The sequence below is a fragment of the Myodes glareolus genome, chromosome 21 (genome assembly GCF_982192425.1).
Source record: "Myodes glareolus chromosome 21, mMyoGla1.1, whole genome shotgun sequence".
Classification (NCBI taxonomy): Eukaryota; Metazoa; Chordata; class Mammalia; order Rodentia; family Cricetidae; genus Myodes; species Myodes glareolus.
Window position 1 is genome coordinate 17,709,544 of NC_142046.1, and position 19,976 is coordinate 17,729,519.

General features: G+C 51.7%; 1 protein-coding gene across 2 annotated transcripts in view; it reads right to left on the reverse strand.

Moving 5' to 3' along the window:
• Positions 1-19,976, reverse strand: part of Col5a1 (collagen type V alpha 1 chain) — a 153,006-nt gene that overhangs the window by 109,532 nt on the left and 23,498 nt on the right. For both annotated transcript variants that reach the window (XM_087899820.1, XM_087899819.1), the window contains exons 2-4: positions 9,169-9,336; positions 2,187-2,400; positions 821-983 (exon numbers count right to left, since the gene is read on the reverse strand). In XM_087899820.1, the coding sequence (XP_087755946.1) occupies positions 821-983; positions 2,187-2,400; positions 9,169-9,336 (545 nt within the window). The remainder of the gene's footprint in view (positions 1-820; positions 984-2,186; positions 2,401-9,168; positions 9,337-19,976) is intronic.

The window sequence follows — 19,976 nt, forward strand, 5'->3', positions numbered from 1 at the left end:
TTTTCCAGGTGATTGTCAAACGTCTTCAGCCAGGGAGCCCTGTACCAACAAACTTTCCACCAAGTCCAGATATGTCAAAGAAGGGGAACCAGACCAAGCGTCCTAGCCCAAGGGCTCTGGCTCCAGATGCACGTGGGACACAAACCTCAAAGATGGCACCAGGTCCTATCTCAGTTCACCCGGTTGCCGGTGGCCTCCAGGACCACCAGACACCTGCACAGGCACTCAACTTTCTTCCTGAAGCAAAAAAATCCCCAATATCCTTCCATGTTTGACATGAATCCAGAGGACTCTGCAGACTGGAGCTCAGGCCCCAGGCCCTGCTCTGCTGGGCTTCCTCCTCCAGCCTCTCGGGTGTTTCCCAGCGAAGCAGGCTCTGGACCAGGCTGGAACAGCACTGACTTAGCATACACACACACACACACACACACTGAATCAGTTGCACCTCTGACAGTCCCACTATGTGGCCTAGCTCCGCCCTGAAAGTCCACTCAAAAGTTGTCAGCGGGACCCTTGCCCATCACAAAGTACCAGTCAGAGCAGGCTTGCTTGCCCTGTGTCTACCCCAACCTGGCACCCAGGAGTCAAGGACTGACTGCCTGGAAAAGGGTATCATTACCATCCCTGCATGATTCTCACACGGCAGCCAGTCTGACCTCTCTACTCACAGGCCACAGCATCCTGTGGGAAGCGATAGAGTCAAACTGGTCCCTAACCGAGGAGATGGGTCTCACGGTAGTCATAGCGTCTCTATAGGAGGGGCCACCACTTGCCCACAAGTGTCCCAAGTGGCATGGGAGAATGTCTATCTCATGCCTACCTCAAATATTTCATCATCCAGGATCCGAGAGCCAAACATGATGATGCCATTGACATCTATTATGGGGTGGTCGCTGCGGTTGAGGAACTTCACAATCTTCTTTTTACAGTCAAGGATCAAGGTGACGTTTTTCCTGTGGACACTGATAGCAATTCGGTGCCACCTGCAAAGGAACAGATACTCAGGAAGGGAAAGGGGTCCATACTGCAGAAGGCCAATGTGTAGCCTCGTGGCAGTATCCTACCAAGGCACCCAGGGCTGTGTGCTGCATAGCCTCTGAGTGGCAAATCTGGACACAAGTCTGGGCAATATCACATGAGAATTTCACTGTCATTTAGAGACTCTCCAAGAGTCCAGAAGGGATCACATGCACTGGTTTCCGAACTATTTTTCAAAGGCCACAGTAGGCTTCTTTTCCCATTGTGACCACAGAGTGTCGGTAGGCAACAAGAAATCAATGCTTATAAACCAGACAGCCTTTGTCCTAATTCAGTTGTCTCTGTTAGGAACCCCCACCCACCCACCCCACTTTGACTGTGACTGGGAAGTTCTGCTTTGTGAAGTCCTGACATGGGCCCCATTACTTCCAATGAAGCAGGCTAGACTGAGGGAGGAGCACTTGTTAATGCAGGTGCTTCTTGGGGACAGATGTAAAATACAAGAAACCTTCTCTCTAGTCCACCCAGACTCTCAGAAACAGACTTCTCATCCCTAAGATGCAAACCCCGGGAGCTCCTGGGGTGCCCATGGAAGGTAGGAGCTTGTGGGCTCAGGGGTGGGTGCAGCCATGGGAAGGAGTCATGGGGGGCTGCAGTCATGGCAACATTATCATGAGCGCTCCAGTCTGTATGCAGGGTATGACCCCCATGGCAACTGTGTGTGTGTGTGGGGGGGGGTGATAGGTAGACACGGAATCTTGCCAGAAAACTCAGGAGTCGTGGCCTGAAGTCCCCAGGGTTACATTTGGGGTGATCACCAGCATCTAGGGTGCTCCCTGCAGAATATTGGGGGTAGGCCTTTGTTCTCATTCATTCACACAGAGAATGTGCCAGATCCAGAAAGAATAAGTCCCTTTGGGAACAGGCAGGCACGGCCATATAATCTCCTCTGTCCCTTTTGATCTAGGGCCAGCCGAGGGCGCACTCAGTGCATTCTACGGGGAAATGGGGCTGGGAACAACAAAGGTCCCTGGAGCTTTAGAGAAGAGAAGAAACTGAGCCCTGCGGAACCCAGGCTTTGGGACTGCAGGTCCAGGGGTCCATCCTCCCAGTACCCTGCCAGTGGGCGGAATGTGCCATACCTGGCTAGCTGCTGCCCCATGCTGCCTAGCCAGCAGCTCCACTCCCTCCCTCGACAGGATACTTACTTGCCATCTGACAAGTTGATGCCAGGGAAGAGAGGATATTCCTCAGGCCCGGGCTTTCCGGTGTGATCCTCATAGAGGAAGACGGGAGAGCGGCCCAGCTCCAGCCCCACCTGCTGGATGCCCTGCTCATTGTAAATAGAGACCAGGAAGGCCTGGCTGCCTTTCTTGGCTTTCACGGTTGTCAGGATGGAGAAGTCCTCCGGAAAATCAGACTCTGGAACAGAGGATAGGGTGAGAAGGAAACAGGAAAACCTCAACCTTGGCCAACCGTGGCGAGCAGCAAATAGGCCAGTTTAGAGATCGGCAAACCCAGCCGCGTGTGGTACCACTCTGCAGCTCACCTGCCTGAGGTCAACAGGGGTCCTCTTCTACCAACAGGGGTCAAGCTGCCAATTCAAGGCATACTTAAAGGCAAGCTTCTCCAGCCAACCCCAGTGGTCCTTCCAGCGAGGAGCCAACAACTCACTCTCTTGGCTCCATCCTATACCTCCACACAGCTGGGTAAGAGTCCTACCCAGGACCCACTGGACTGAGAGCTGCCCTCGACAGAGGCAGCTGCTGAAGCATCTTTGTGTCTCCCACTGCATAAAGGCCTGGGCACAGTGTGTCTCATTCAGTGTCAGTCACAGGGGATCCGAGGAGAGGAGGAGAAGAGGGTGGGAGACCATGGACTTGGGGCAACCCTAGACTCACACTTTCTGAGATTTCCTTGTCAACATGCAAATCAAAGAAAAGGTAAAAAAATAAATTTAAAAATACTCTAAATTTAAATTTTTAAGAAAAACAAACACCTAGTATGTTGAGCAGGAGGGCCTGTCCCCATCAATATAGTAAGCCTCTAGGCTGGCCCTGAGGGTACCTGAATCCACTCCTGATGCCACCCTTGATTGAAACTAGGTGAGACCTCAGCTGCTACCTCCCCATAGATCCTCATGAAGACATCAACTATTCTCCTATGTTAGAAGTTATGCCACCATCAGCCTGGAGGAAAAGGAATCTAGAAACCATCTTTCCTTCCCTGACCCATGGAGAGTGTACCTTATAGATACCTCAGAGGGCAACAACCAGCAAGGCGTCAGCAGGAACAGACGGGTGGAAACAGGTGCACCATCCTCTCTGTAGAGGACCGGGAGTCTGAGGTGTGAACTGGGATAGGACAGGAATGTCTGGCTATCCCCACTCTTCCACTAAAGTTGGAACCAGGTCAACTATTTGACCCAGAAGACTACTAGACACCGCTGTAGCCAGGTTAGGGTGTGCCGGTCCCATGCAAAGCTATCCAAGGGCGCCCTCTGCTGACGGAACTGCGTGCTGCAGGTACGCTCCTGAGGTGCTGGTGGATAGCGAGGGCTGGCATGCATGCCTGGTAGAAGATGTCTTAGGACCTGGAGTACTGGGGGCACCTGACTGCCGTTCCTTCCCACTTCCAATGTAGGCACAGGCAGAGAGATCTTGTGAAGACAGTGAGAGCTCTTGGCAGTGAAACTATTCAAGCCCCAGGAGTGTCACAGGGCATGGTGGGTTAGGAAGCCAGTGGGAGAACATTCCCAGGGGTCATGACGTCTCTCACTAAGGGGCCCTTAGACTCTGACATGGAACATCAATGCTGGCATACCCAGTGCCCATGTCAGGGACCTGTGTAAAGAGTCTGGGTGTGCAGGGACCTGTTGGTGTGCTAAGCAGCATGTCCAGCTCTGCTGGGATAGGATGGCAATGTCAGGCCGCTCCGATAGCCGATAATGATGGTTGTGCAGCTACTTAGGAAAAGAGACTCCACTGAGAGCCCACTTAGCCTTGCTTCAACTTCCAGCCAGGAAGTTGCATGGAACACGACAAGAGAGCCTTCAGCACTGCCTTGCTGCCCTGGGCATCACACTGCAGCCTCCGTTATGCAGCGATGTGAAGGAAGACAGAGGTCTCAGAGTTAGCCGGGGCTGGTGGACTGGCATGCATGCCTGGTGGACGGCCCTCCAGCTGAGGAGCAGTTAGCCATGCTGCTGGCAGGCACTTGCAGGAAGTGGGCACCAGAGTGGTCGCTATAGCAGCCTGGAGGCCAATGTCTGCATCTGGGCTGGACCGTGCAGTCTTCATCCCCCCTCTGTGCCCTCCCTGACTCTGTCCCGTGCAGTCATTGACTGGAAGAATAAGAGTGGGACATGAGAGAGTCCTCCTTCTCCATCGTGATCTATGGCTGAGGACAGCCAGCCCGTCTCTCTCAGCTCATTAAAATGCTCTTTCTCAATGTTTGGAATCGCTATGGTAACAAATTTCCTCAGCTCAGAAAAAAAAAAACTTGAAAAAGATAAATTATGTAGAACATTAATCTCTCTCCTGGCAAAATAACAATGGATTTATAGTCACTTTAAGACGGTTCCTTCTCAGCTGTGACAGGAGCTGGACGCTGACACCGTACTCCAAGTTTCCAGGCAGTCTGGGAGAAGTGCACCTGCTGTCTGGTGCTTCCTAACTCATCTGGCTCAGAAAAGCCACCACTGAGAGGTGAGTGCGGTGGAGGACCAGCCGCTGCCCGCATGGCACACCCTCTCTCCTTCCACTGACGCCCAGAGACTCCTGTCCATGTCGGGAATACGACGGGAGGCTAGCATGTGCAACTACCACGGAAGGGACTCAGGCTTAGTCAACGGCTATCGACAGGATGATGTATCACTCACCGTGGTGAGGTAATCAATAATTATGGCGACTCCTCTAACATGGGCCAGGCTCCAGGGAGAAGCCAAGGGACAAACATGGTTCTCGCTCCCAGGAAGTAGTACTTCCATAAGGGACAGGGGCGATACATGAGTTATCTGGATAACAGCCCATGTGCAGCGGCCTGGGGTGGGGTGATGGAAGAGATAAGGGGCGGGACATGGCGCAGGGTGTGGAGAACTTTAGGCAGACAGGGAGCCAGCGAGGCATTTCGGTGATCCCTGGTGGGCCAGAGGGATTCTCGTTGGCTTCCCTCCACCTTCCCGCGGAACTGTCCATTGACTCTGGACAAGATAATGGGACTGGAGAATGGCTGCCATCTGTCACTTCCCACAGGATGGGGTTATTCTGGGGTCATCCAGTCTGGCCCCCCAGGTCCCCAAGTGAGGGCAAGGCACCTGCAGCTGGCCTATCACCATGAGACGCCTGGGACCTAAGCGGGAGTGAGAGAGGAGTGCTTCCAACCAACCAAGTAAATGTCAAAGGTGGGCCATCTGCCCAAAGGGATCCTCGCACCCCCAATACAGGGTGTGTGAGAGATGGGGCTCCTTTCAACAAGGGACCCTACATTCTACTGAATAGGGGTGCAAGAGACATGATAGCCCTAAACTGGAGGATTCCGTATACCACTCTATGTGGGGACAAGAGGCAGGCCATTCCTTTACCAAGGGACATCACATATTGATGGGGGTACAAGGCAAAGGCCATCCTGTAGAGAGAGGAAGGGGAAGCCATTGCTGAACTAAGAGATCTCACATCTTATTGTACAGGAATGGGGTGAAGTACCCCTCACCCAGGGAATCCCACGTGCTGCTATATGTGTGGGTTGGCCACAGCCTCTCAGAGAGCACACAGTTCTGTTCACTGACAGAATACAGTACCTCTGGCCTGGTGCTCTATTCTCTCTCTGTCCTAGGTCCTTAAGTCACATGGGGCCTGCTCAGGCAGCCAGCACCCTGCCCTCAACCCATGACCACAGTATAGGACCATCATTCTAAGAAGTGTTTCATCCTGTGGACAACGGTGAACTTGCTGGACCCAGGGCCTGTGCCAGCCACAGTGGGAGGAGCAATAAGGACAGCTGGCTGCTCTGCTGAGCGCTGAGCGGGGGCTACTTCTAGAGCCTGGGGCCTGCTGACGACTTAGGATTCTGGAGTAAAGATGGAGCCCTGGCACCGGGCAGTGGTGGCGTACACCTTTAATCCCAGCACTTGGGAGGCAGAGGCAGGTAGATCTCTGTGAGTTCGAGGCCAGCCTGGTCTACAAAAGTGAGTTCCAGGATAGACTCCAAAGCTACAGAGAAACCCTGTCTTGGGGTGAGGAGACGGCCTCCAAGTCAATCCCTGCTGCCTAGAGTCAGCAAAGGGAAAACCTCAGTGCCCAGCACAAGAACAGAAGGAAATGAATTTCTACACCCAAGACGCAGGGACAGTAAAGCTTGGTTGTATGCAGGGAGGACTCGTGGCCACCTTCATGCAGGACCTGTTAGTTTCTCTTTGATATCCTGTTTCTCTTTGGTGTCCTGTGGGAGAGAATGGTTAGACCCTACTCCATGGACAAGCATGCCCAGTCATTTAGAGACCCAGACTGCACAGGCTATGAATGGGAAATCAATCAGCCCATTAGAGTAAGACTATCGTGGAGTTCAGCCACTAACCATGGGCTTCACTAAGACAATCACAGACGTGTATTCATGTTCTACTCAATCCAGCCTTGCTGCGGTTGCCTGGAGCCCTTAGGCAACCTAGGGTAACTCCTGCGACAGCCAGACTCCCCACCCTGGTGCAACCAAGCAGCCCCTGCGCTCTGGAAGGAGGCACAGAGCAGTACACAGCCATTCTCGTTCTTACCTAGGCTGTAGCAAGGGCTGGCATGGGATTACAAGAATCCTACGGGAGCCATCCCACAAGGTCTGACCTGTTTCCTGAGCATTTGCCAGTCAGAAAGCCTGCAGTGCCTCCCAGGAGTTTCCAGGATTAACCAAAAGCTTTGAGGTATGCACTCTCATACATCAGGTGATATACAATGCTGCCCCCTGGACAGCTTTCCCAGACTGACCTGTGGGGCCTCAGGAGATGACGCCACAGAACTTCCTCTACAGGCATTCTGAAGCCACCGACACGCACTGCATGGCCCAGTGCACCCCCACACCCTAACTACAGCAACCCCGAGTATCTACTCAAGTTACTAATTTGAGGACAGGAGAAAAGAAAAACAAAAACTTCCCACGACTGAGGCTGGGACTCAGATGACAAAATGCTTTCCTAGCTCACACGGAATCCTGGACTCGATCGCCAGCATCACGTAAACGTCATACTGATGCGTGCCTGCAATCTTGGGGTTAGAAAGGTAGATGAAAGAGGTTCATAAATTCAAGGTCAACCTTGGCTGTGAAGCAAAATTTAAGACGAGCCTAGAATACCTGACATCCTGCCAATGAATGAATAAACAAATAGATCCCAAGGGGCCCCGGCTGTGATCCCCACACTGGGGAGTCCAAGGCAAGAGGATAAGCGCTCAGGACAGGCTGATGCCAGGCACAGTACCACGTGCCTGTAATCCCGGCACTTGAGAGGTAAAGTCAGGAAGATCAGGAGTTCAAGGCCTCCTTAGCTGCTTGGCAGATTCAAGGCCAGCCTGAGCCTACATGAGATTCTGTCTCAAAAACAAAAGAGCAACAACAAACTATTCAACAACCACAAAAATATCCCCTATCATCTAGGTGAGGGATCCACTCAATTTCCTGGGCTCAGCGACCTGATCCCACAAGAGTTCTGCCGTAAACTGACCCAGGCGGAGAGAATGACAGACAGGAACTGTAGCAGCCTGTTTTGCTAGTGCTCTTGCCTTGGGTGACAGTGACAAGAGAAACCATTATCTGCAGGCTGTCTAAAGGTGCCTGGGCTGGGGACAATCCCTATCAGTCATCTCCACAGCAGCATCACGCCCTGCTGTCCCTGGCCAGCCCCTTCCATGTTTCCAACTCCGGAATTCTAACTCTTGGGCCACAAGGCAGAAAAAGTACAACTCTCTGGGAAAAGATGAGACTGGGGATCCTCAAGGTTAACTTCCCCCAAAATATATGCTCTCTTTAAAAATAAGGCACAGTATCCCTGCAGCTCCCTATGAGGAAGGGTGAGGGTCCCACTTAGAAGGGTCGTGTGGGACGTCTATGTTCACAGATAACGTATGCATTCTTTAACCTGGGCATCTGCAATCCAGGGTGGTTTTGCACCAAAGGCATGCTCCTTGGAGACGCCAGGCTGCTTCCCCTGGGGTTGCAAGGGATGTGCCTGGTGCATGAAACCCATCCATCCAAAATGACACCTCTGGTCAAAGCACCCAGCTTCTCACGCAGATACAAACTTTTAAAAATCACAAGGATATCAGAGAGACCCTGGGAGGTTTGGGAGACCCAGATAGCAGAAGGCCAGAGACAGTGACAACACAACCAGCAAGAGCATCCTTCAAGGATACAGTGGACACATGAGGTCCACCGGGACAGCATAGCTTGCAAAAACTGCTCCATTCTGGTCCAATGTTGGGGCATCATGTCCGGACCACCAAAAGACTGAGCATAGACTTCTAATGGCAGAAGGAGGGTGTCTTTTGCCTGGCTCACCTCTTACACGAGTCAGCAGAGTCGGGGCTCCTCAGGTTGAGCCAGCAGGCCCTCCTGAGGCGGGGAAAGAGGAATCTCTCACCTGCCCAGCACAAAATAATCCCAGGGCATTTAATCAGTGCCAGTGGGTGTGGAGGATAGGAGCTAACTACCCAAGTGGGTGGATGATCTGGATGCATACCTCCAGACAAAATGGCTCCCTAAGGATACATAATTAAAAGCAGAGGTCTGGCACCTGGCAGCAGATTCTCATTAAGGATCTCTCACGCTAGCTGCCAGCAAGGATGTTGGGCTTGAGTATCTTTATGTCACTGGCCCCAATTAGGCTTGTGTTCCCCACTGCAAGTACTTCCTTTCCCATGACCTGCGTTCTCCCTTGGCCTCACCCCTGGGGGGCATCCACTTCCTTTCTGCCCTTTGTCTTTGTGGTCCATCATTGGTAGAAACATGTCTGCTTGGAGCCCTCAAGGCACAGACGAGGCTTGCGCACACACGAGGGGTGGGTGGGTGGTAGGTTTCACTATAATGAGGAGGACTCCCAGGAAGCACACCCGGGGTTCTGCTGCAACCACCCACTCCAGCTTTCTCGTGGCCCCCTGGAGTCCCCAGCATTCCCTCCACTACCCTGAACAGGAATGGGGTGCCACTTACCAGGGTACAGCTGCTTGGTGGGCATGCTGAGTTGTGCATCTTTAGAGACTCGGTAGGCGACATCCGGCCCTTTGGAAGATCGGCGAGTGGCACAGAAACCTGTGGTTTTCGTTACCCCTGAGGGCAAATTGTGAAAATCTAGCATCTCCAGAAGATCTGTTGGCTGAGCTGCAAAGACAGAGACACTGTGTCAGCCCCGGGTAGACACGACTGAAGAGCATCCCACCCCCTGTAGAGAAGGACGGTCTTAGACAAACGAAGCCAGTCCTCCCCCTCCTCTCTGTCCCCCAACAAAATCTGGTGTCCAGAAGAGGTCGGTGGCTTGCTCAGGACCAGGAGGGACACTTCTTAGATATGGGTTTATCTCTGTTCCTGCAATCAGCTGCCGGGGCCATGCCTACAAATCAGCTGCCTCCTTCTGCAATTCAGTCACCAGGCACTGCCTACACCCCCAGACAGCCCCGACCTTTCTTGCTTTACAACCTGCAGGGACTTCTTACTCCGAACCCTCAACTGGCCTGAATCACACGAGTTCCACTTGTCTCTCCACCGCCACTGATGTCATTTGGTCCTCCGTGTTCTGACAACAGTTCACAGAAAATACCCAAAGTCTACCTGCTTTCAAAAGACCTCGGCCTGAATACCCAGGACAGGAGAATGCTTGTGGGGACCTCAGACCCCTTTAGGAAGGCATCTGACTCTCCATATCCTTTGTGAGGCACTCAGAGAAAGGCAGACTTGACCCTCTGACCTCTGAAATGCAGGTGCCTGATCAAGAACTCAACAGTCGCCCCTGATTAGCTTTCATTGTCAACTTGACCTTGTAAGAGTGTTTCATCGAGGAACTGTTTATATTGGGTTGGCTTGCAGGCATCACTATGGGGATTCATTTAAATTAACTGACGTGGGAAGACCCAGCCCACTGTGGCACGGGGTCCTGAAGTGTAAGAGTGAAGAAATCGAGCCGGACACACAGGGGAGCTGGAGCGCCCTTCCTCTCTGCTCTTAACTGTGGATGTGATGCTGAGCAACTGCTGAAGACCCAGCCCTGACCTCCTCACAATGATGAACTGTAACCTGGAATTCTAACCGGAAAGAAACTCCTTCCTCCCCTAAGCCTCTTCTTGTCAGCTTATTTTCTTTCGGTGACAGAAATGAAGCTGGGACATCCCCAAACACAAACCACGCCCCTCTGTCAGAGCCCCCTTTCCTCACATCAAGAGGCCTTGGAGGCTACACATGCCTGCCCTGGACTACTTGGTTTCCTGTTTATCTATGCTCAGTCTGAGTTACAACAAATAGGAAGCTCTTGGATATCCAGCGGAGAACAAAGTCCAAAGTGTACCACAAGGGTGTGAAACCTCCTGTCACATGACCAGGCTGGACCAGTGTTGCTCCATCCTGTGGTTGTCCTCTGGGAAAAGGATTCTGCTATTTGACTGTATGTGGGCTGCATATACAGAGAGGGCAACTATCTCCAGGGAATATAGTGTGTGCAGAGACAGGCTCCTGCCATGCTAAGCGGGTACCTAGCTGTGCCTGAAGATGGTATCTATACATGCCCATGTGTTCATTCTGTGTGAGTCCGTCTGTCTAATACCACATACCTACCTAGAACTCAGAGCCCATACCTGAAGGCTGCAAGAGGCTGAAATCGGCTTATCCTGTGACTGTCCCTCCCAAACTTGATTCACTAACTTCCCACCTTTCTCCCTAAGTGAGTATTACCATGGGGCGCCCCAGGAAGACAGTCAAACTGTTTTTAAGCAGGTAGTAACCAAAGATGATCATGCAGGCTTCTGATCGATCTCCAGTGGCAGCCACCAAGTCTAGAGACCGACAAGTTACCTCTCACTCCAAGGCTGCTTAAGGGGTCAGGTCTGGCGCCAACTTTTTGGCATCTGTCCACATTTACTCCAGAGAAGGGTTCCCCACCTCTACAGGAAATCACTCTGAAGGGCACAGTGTGGACAGCCAGTCCACTATGGATCCGAGATAGCCTCCCCATCTCAGAATCCTAGGCAGCTCTTAGCCACTACCCAGTGCCCGGGCCCACATAAGGTGTCAATCACTTGTGTATCTGTGGTACCCCACTCCCAACCCCAGGTACTCTATGTGGTGACAAAGCCCTCACTGGGTTCGGTTTGTCCGGTGAACATCAAAGGCAATACTGAGCATGCTGGCGAGGTTGTATGGTGCAGTCCCAGGCCTGGACACAGCCGTGGGAAGATGCCTGAGCCAACTGCTGGCACACCTGGCCAGAATGACCCAGCGCCGAGCCTTGGGTCAACTTGGAAACTCAGCTCCAAGGCTGGCAGTGGACAAGGAGAGAGATGAGGATCCCAGCAGGGTTTCCTGGACCTCAATCACAGTCTCCATACTATGATGCCCTTCCCAGACCAGCCTGGAGCCTGCTTTCCCCATTGTCAGAGCAGAGAGCGGTTTTCCAGGAGTCTGCCTGGGGATGTTTGTAGATCTGTATTGCAACAAGTGTAAAAGAGGCCATCAGACCTTTCCTAGGCCCAGTGCCACCCTTCCTGCTGGCCAGGGCCTTTCTGTGCCAGAGAGCAGGATATATTTAGTCTTAAACAAGGTGTGGGGAACACCGGAGTAGTGTCCAGTACACAGGCTTCTGGAAAACTCTCCCCCCAACAAAGGAAGCTACTGCCCTTCAGACCAGTGCCACACCCAGGTGGAGCACCTCCACTCTGAAGCGGCAGGGGCTATTGGAACAGGTGGATGTGCTAAGAATGCAGGGTCCCTCCTCCCCCACGGGAGGATCATGTCAACCGAGGCCAGTTAAAAAAGTCACAGAAGCCAGGAAAAGTCCCCAGAACTCCATAGCTCAAGTACAAGGTTCCCTAGGAGGAAAATGGTATTCTTGGGGTCTTCAGAACGCATCTGAGTCCCAAAACTTGGGGAAGACATACATGGTATTACATCTGTGGCCTTTACTCCCAACAAGAAACCTGTGCTTCTAAGTAAGAGCCACTTGAGTGAGTCTGAAGAAAGCTGAGGTCCACTACCCACTGCAACAAGACCACCTCCAGACGCTTTGCATGCAAGAACTCCATTGCTCTTTCAAGGCTGTTCCACCTATGATCAGATCAGACTCCAGAGAGAGGACTGTTCTCTTTGGCTAGACCCAATCCTCCCTGGGAGTCCTGCTCCACAGCCTGGGAGGCTAAAACTACATTTCCCAAATGTCTTTGCAGTAAGAATGATTACAGCAAATCAGAACCTGCCAATCAAAGATTATCCTAGAGTGGAACGTGAGTTGTAGTAGCCTCCCCAACCTGACCTCAATGTCTGTGAGGCGGGCAGAGCACTGAGACCCTTGTGATTGAGCCTGCTGTCCAACCTCAGAGGATTTCATACCTACTGCAGCAGGGGTCCTGCCATGTGAGTGACAGCCTCATTGTGACAGCATGTCCTAGAATGTTACCTCCGACTTCTGACTCCAGCAGGATCTGCTCTCCAGACAGCCTGCTACTCGCCTATGCACATGCCTCGCTTGCCTTTGAGGAATATACGTGAGGAGCAGAAACAGTACCAGGCCATTGGCCTCAGTCTGCATCACAGCACACAGGGACCCAGCCCCTATGACACAGGAGCCTTGCTGTCACTTTCAGACACAGAAAGGAGCAGATGTTGCCCCATCCCTCAGTGGACAGAGACCCATGAGGCTGGACTCAGCCTCTTATGTGTATTCATGGTCAGTCCAGACACTTGCTGCTAACACTCCAGCATTCCCATGCCATTTTGATGCTGATGGAACTAGGTGTGGTATCTAAACAGGAAAGTGGATGCAGGTGAGCTTAGTTCTAAGATAAAAGAGGGGTAATTAAGGAAGCAGTTGGAAGCATGAAGCTGAGCTCCGGATAGTCAACTCACAAAGGGAGCTATGCCACCAAAAGGCTCAAATAAAAGGTCCAGGATAGACCAAAAGATGGATGGATGGATGGATGGATGGATGGATGGATGGATGGATGGATGGATGGATGGAGAAATAGATGGATTCATGGATGGATAGATGGATGGAGGGATGGATGGATGAGTGAATGGGTGGGTGCATGTGTGGTAGGTTAAGTTTTGGGGGGAAGATATGAACAAACATCATTTCACCCTACATAGAGCAACAAGGACAAACCAAAGAAAGGCTTCCACACAAGTCTAGCTTGGGAAACCAAAGAGTTTAACTTAGGTCCTACTGGAGCACTGACAAGTTAGAGGTGGTTCTGCTGACAAGATAGAGACAGGCCCCACCCAGAAATAGTTAATCACTTGCATCCTCACGGAGAAGCAAGGCCTTGTCCATTGCCTCATGTGCAGCGATGTGAGTCATGTGAACATCTAGGACACCTCATGAGCCCTCTTTCCCCTCTAGAAAAGATGTCAGTAGACTTGATCTTGTAAGTGGAATTATATCTGCTGCTCTGATTTCAAGAAAGTCATAACCATGTCATACTTGGAGGGCAGCATTCCTCAATGGTTAGGTGAATGGACTGATGGATGATGGATGGTGGGTGGGTGGATGGATGGTCGATCAATGGATATGAATGAATGAACAGACCAATGAGTGGGTGATGGGTAAATACGGATGGTAAGTGGGGTAGGTAGGTAGATTGACAGACATTATAGCTGAATGTATGGACGATGAAAATTGGACTGATGAACCGATGGTCGGTTGGATGGAGGGAGGGATGAATGTTAGAGTCAAGTGTATTAGTTGTTGGAGGATAGACATGTAGGCCAATTGATGAACGGATAAATGGATAGATGGATGGGTGAGTGGGTGGATGGATGGATAGACGGATGGATGGATGGATATTAATGGCAGGTGGGTGGATAGTGGACAAAAAGATAAGTGGGTAGTGGGTGAGAAGGTGGATGGAAGGAAGGATTAATCAATCACTCACTGAACAAGTGAGTAGAAGAAAGGGGCAACCAGGAGGCAGATGTCAAAGATAGATACTACAAATGGCTAGTTATTTACATGTTTCACACCCCAGTGACACTGTCACTTCTAACCACAGAGTAGCCTTCCCCTTCCCCAAGAGGCATTTCTTTCACCACCTCTAAGCCCTTGGTTGCTCTCGCTCCTCCAGAGCTGAAAGTGACTGAGGTCATGTCACCCTGATGCCTCCCATCCACTCACTTCACAGCTGTTGGACACGGAAGCATCCTTGGAACGGCCAGGGCACATGGCCTCTCCTGATCTGTCACCCTGAGGCAGACAACTAAAACTGAGCCACTGACATATGAAGATGTGGCCCAAGTCTGCCTACGCTCCACCCAGAAGGACCAAATGAGGTAGCCAGCTCATGACAAGGCCATGGAGCAGCACTCTACGGCCCAACACCAGGAGGTTCCAGGACTCAAGAGCAGATGGAGCGAAGAGTCTGCTTTTCAGAAGAAACAGAAACTAGTGTCTGGTCATAGCTGGTATAGCTCATGCTCAGAAACAGAAAGGGTGACATCTGTGAGGACACCAGCCTGCTCTACAGAAGGGCCAGTCCCATGTTCAGCAGCCTAGACCCTGGACTGGAGCCCTTGGCAAAGGAACACATCACAGGCCACAGTGCCAACACTGCAAAAGCAGCCTGCTCTCGGGCAGACCAGTGAGGGCTGGGTCACCATCTGGAGCCACTCAGGATGTGCCCTCAGAATAGAATCTAAAGTCCCAGCCTTCGTGCTTTTGGCCACCACAGTCCTGCCCACCCGAGGGAGTGGAAACACTCAGAGGGGACCTTGGCCAAGCCCTGACCTCAGCACCTCGGCTGTCCAGCTCAGCAGGAGGCGTGGGGGACGACAGAGATTCACAGAGAACACCACAGAGCAATGGGGTCCTGAGAGGAGGGCTACATGAAACAGTTTGCAGGGTTCATCTTGCACCCCACTCCGTTGGGGTGGGCATCAAAGGAAACGAGAAGGGCAGAGGCCCTCTGTCCTGTGGTGGGCAGGGCAGAGCATAGCCAACACTCAGGTGTGTCTGTTGAATGACTAAGTGAGCCCCTGGCTCACACGGGGCAGGCCGGAGGAAGGGAGTAAGTTCAGCTCTCCTGAAATTCACTTCACCTTGGCTGCCATGTTCCCTCTCCCACCAGACACCGCTCTTGGAGCGGTTGTGAGCTAAGAAGATGCGCTATGAGCCTTGGAACTGCAGAGGGGAAGCACTCAGAGGTCCCGAGAAGCTGCACTGCTGACCCAGCAGACTTGGCTGATGCTGGTCTTTGCTCGAGTTCAGCGCACACACCCTTAATAACCTGTATATTTTCAGGCACTTGCTGGGAGCAGGACGCCTCCAGCCTAGCTACCTGTCCCCTCCTGACACGGGCCTGGTATAGCTCCCTCTACCAGGAGTTCCACAGGGATTCGTGTGCGCTCTGTGTTTTCACAGGGCGGTCACTGGCCCCAAATCCCCAGTGCAGCCTCAGCCCCACTGGGTCGTTCACTGGTGACTGGGATCTCAGCAAAGGCAAGAGGGTATTGCAACCCATCTGAACCCGAGGTATGGCCGGTTTATTATCACCTTATGGTCAAACAGGCCTCTCCCATGCGGCCCCATGATTCGCAGACTGCCTCAGACACCAAGCTCCCTCACTTCACACCTGCTGGGAGAAATTGTGGGCCACCACGACCACCTTTTGCTGGTTGACAAAATGAAAGAAAATGAGGAACATACAGAGACTGAGCGACATTCAGAGGCGACAGACTGAGAAAGACAGGGTTGGGGACAGAAAGACAGACAGAAGGGACAGAACAGGGGAACAATGAGGTGTTGTGTGCTGCAAGCTCCGAAGTCAACATCATTATCTTCAAGAGAAAAATGTGTGCACCCTCCTGTGAACCACCTAGCTTCAGCTCTTTAAGTTCACAGACAAAAGAGTATGAGGCGGGGGCGGGGATGGGGGTATGAGCAACAAGGCATAGGGAGACTAACAGCTTCTGTCCTAAAAAGATCAAATGAAGTTCAAAGAGGTGGAGCCAGCATAGCAACACTACACAGCATGCTGGTGCCCGGCCCACTCAGCTCCCGAATGCACAGGACAGCAGCCTTTACAGGCTGGGCGGCTGACCCTCCCACTTTCTTCCCTGCCTCTTCCCAGTGGCTTCCTAGAGCAAAGAGCCTGTTTCAGTAAAGCCAAGCCAGAAGGAATGGCAGACCAACCGGAGGGTCTGCCCAGGTCCCTCCCACTAGTTCTCCTGGAGGATAGCGACCTCATCCGAGGTCAACCAGGAGGTCGGAAAACAAACAAACGGGGTATCTTGGAGGCCCTGGTAAAATTCTTCTCTGGTGACTAAAGCCGGGACAACAGAGGGTGTGGCCAGGGCTGCAGGCAGACAGTGTTGGCCTCTTGGAGCTAGCCAGGCCTTCTTCCCTCTCCTGCCATCCCCAGGCCTCTGGCTGTTGGTGCCCTCATCTCAGACCTTTTGCTAGGCACACTGCTACCATAGACACGGGTTCCTTTACCTGCAAACTCTTCAGCAACTTAGAGCTTCGATTTTCTCCAGGCAAGGGGATCACAGCCTGTCATACAGCACCTTCCTCACCCCACTGCATACCCAGGAGACCTGAGCTGGCTGGCCGATCTCCACGTCATAGCCACAACCTTCTGGGGATCCCCAGACACCGCTTCCCCTCCACCCCCGCCTCATGGCCCATCCAAAGCATGCCTGAATTTGTGCAATGCACAGCATGGCCATCTTTCCCATTTCACCCCAGATGGCCACAAGATCATTTGGTCACCTGTGACAGTCACCAAGGCACAGCAGACTCAGCAGTGTGGGGCTAGGGCCAGACTCCTGGGGACCTGCCTTGTCCCCTCAGCAAGGGCCTGAGGCCATGCCCCCAGCTGTGGGACTTGGATGGCCATGAGCAGTTATAGACCTAAAGTAGCAGCCTGAGAGGAGCCTGCCCGCGTTTTTCCTGCCTCACCCAGCCCTCTCTCCCAGGGCCTCACCTACTAGGCACCTCCCACTAGCACCATAGGGCAAGAGACGACAAGGAGGGTATAAGGTATAGGTGATACTCGCAGCAACAAGACAAGGAGTCCCGGGGTGACACAAAAAGAAAGGCACTTCCAGCAGACAAGATGTCACTGTGCTGGGTGGAAGGTGAGACATGAGGATTGATCAGAACCGAAGGCCTGAAGGATATCTCGAGCAATCAAAGGCAGAGGGGTCTCTTCTCGGAGTGGTAACTGGAAGTCAGCTCTGCCTCTAGAAAGCAGAGCCCGGTGTTTCCCTCTACACAGATTCACAGGCCACCCACCCAGCAGCCACACCCCTGATCCTTTCTGTGAAAGCCCAAGCAGGTTCTCTAGACAGCAGGACTCTGCCTCAAAAGAGCATGCGCCAAGGGTCGGATGTGTGTGTGTGTGCTGTATGCTGTTCTACTACATATGGCTTTGCTCCTTCCCCCAGGGTGCCCAGTGTTCCCTTCCTTCCCAACAACTGCCAAGTTCATTTTGCTGCCTTGAACTTTGAAAGGATGAGCCCTACGGACCCACATGAGCTGTGATGGTGGGCAGACCAGAAATCTGCACCATAGCAGGAAATGGGGGTCTCTGTCACTGACTGCAAGAGGGAACCCCTGTTGGGAAGGAACTGAAGCTAGCATGTAAACGTTCTCTGAAAGGCAGAAGGGAACAAGTGCAAACAAAAGTACCTCCAGGGGGGCACACAGCTGCACTAGGTCCAACAGAGATCCCCCAAGGCAAGGGTGACACTCACTCAGGCTGTAAGCATGGGTACTGGTCTTGCCTTGAGAAGCAGCAACAGAGGCTCGGCACTACGCACCTTCCAGTCAAACCCCCTCACTGCCACAGTCTTCAGAGCCTGCCCTTCAAGAATAAATGAGGAATCTGACCAAAAGATTGGGGAAGATGCTTAGGATCTGACCAAACTTCAACCAATTACATACTGGGATCTAAAGTCTTCGTTCTTTCCTCTAAGTCATGGGACAGGAAGATGGTATCTTCCAGAGCAGATGTATTGCTGGATCCCTGCTCCTCACAGACAGCCATGCAGGAGAGTGCTAGACAGGGCCAAGGACAGGCTGAGGTCCCTCCCAGGGGATGGGTGAAGCTGTTCTTCAGAAGATGTCAGGGTCTGGGGAGCGCATGCTGTGAGCAGAAATGGCACCCTTATCTTACTTTCTACAGCATCAGAACACTGATCCTGGTCAGTCGGAAAGCACCCCAGAAAGAAAGGTCATTTGTTTACAAAATCCACAAGTTCCATCCACCCATAGGACAGAAGAACAAACACAGAGTGACAAATGACTAGTGGGGAGAGAAAAAAAGAAAGGGTAGTTGAAGAACAAGTGTGTGAGTAGATGAGAAGATGAAGAAAGGATGGGTAGATAAACCAGTGTGCTGGCTCACGTCTTTAGTCCTTGCACTTGGGAGGCAGAGGCAGGCGGATCTCTGTGAGTTTGAGGTCAGCCTGATCTACAGAGTGAGTTCCAGGACAACCAGGACCCTGTCTCAAAACTGAGGGTGGGGGGATGGGGGGATGGATGGATGGATGGATGGATGGATAAATGAAGATATAGAAAGATTAAAGATAAGGAAGAATGGTTAGATGATAGGTAGTTGGATGGATAAGCAGTGGATGAATAGTTGGACATATAATCTGATGAACAAATGGATGGGATGAAGGGTGAATGGTTGGATGGATGGATGAAGCATGAATGGATGAATAGACAGATGGTTCAATGAATGGATGGAGGAATAGGTGGGTGTGTTGGATGAATGGAAAAAATAAATGGATTGGTAAATCAATGGATGATTTAATAAAGGATGAATGGTTTGATGGGTGGATGAGGACTGGGTTGCTAAATATGTATATGGATGGACAGATGGATGATGGATTGATGATGGTTAAATAGATGGACAAATGATGGCTAGATGGCTGGATGGATAGAAGAATGGATAGACAAATCATGATGTGGGAAGTCCTTCTGTATATGTGCTGCTTTTATTGGCTAATGAATAAAGAAGCTGGCTTGACCTGTGATAGGGCAGAGTAGACCTAGGTGGGGAAAACTAAAATGAATGCTAGGAGAAAGAAGGCAGAATCAGTGAGGGGGAAGCCATGTAACCCCACGGGAGACAGACATGGGATGGAACTTTACCAGGTAAGCCACAGTCATGTGGCGATACACAGATTAATAGAAATGGGTTAACCAAACATATAAGAGCTAGTTAGCAATACACATAAGCTATTGGCCAAACAGTATTACAAATAATGAAGTTTCTGAATGATTAGTTCGAATCTGGACAGCCGGTAACAAGCAAGTGGCCTTCGCTCAACAATGGATAATGGCATAAGTGGAAGAAGGAATAGATACAAAAAGATATATCATGGATGGAAAGACTAAAATTAAGTTACCTCCCCAGGAAGTGAGTAGCTCAAGATGGACCACATAAGTCATAATTGCCCAGTTTCTGCCCCCAGCAATAAGTTGTTCAGTGCCATGCCTGACTCCATGACTGGGCAGCGCAAGCATCTCTGACCACTTGGATTTTTCTCTTCCAACTCAAAGGCTCTTCTTCCTTCCTAGCTAGAAAGCCAATAATTCCAGGAAGCCAATAATTCCACTGTTCCCAGATAGGCAGTTTTATGGAAAATCTGGATAAGAAAAAAGGAGGAGCCTGCCCCTTTGCTTGGAACAAATTATTATGGAGGGAGCCAGTGCCCTGGAGCTTCTCCCTTAGTCTGTGACTGCCCATCCCTCACTTCTCTTGAAGGCTTGCCTGAAGTCTAGGCACCTGGCACCTTCACATGACTTTGTACATGGA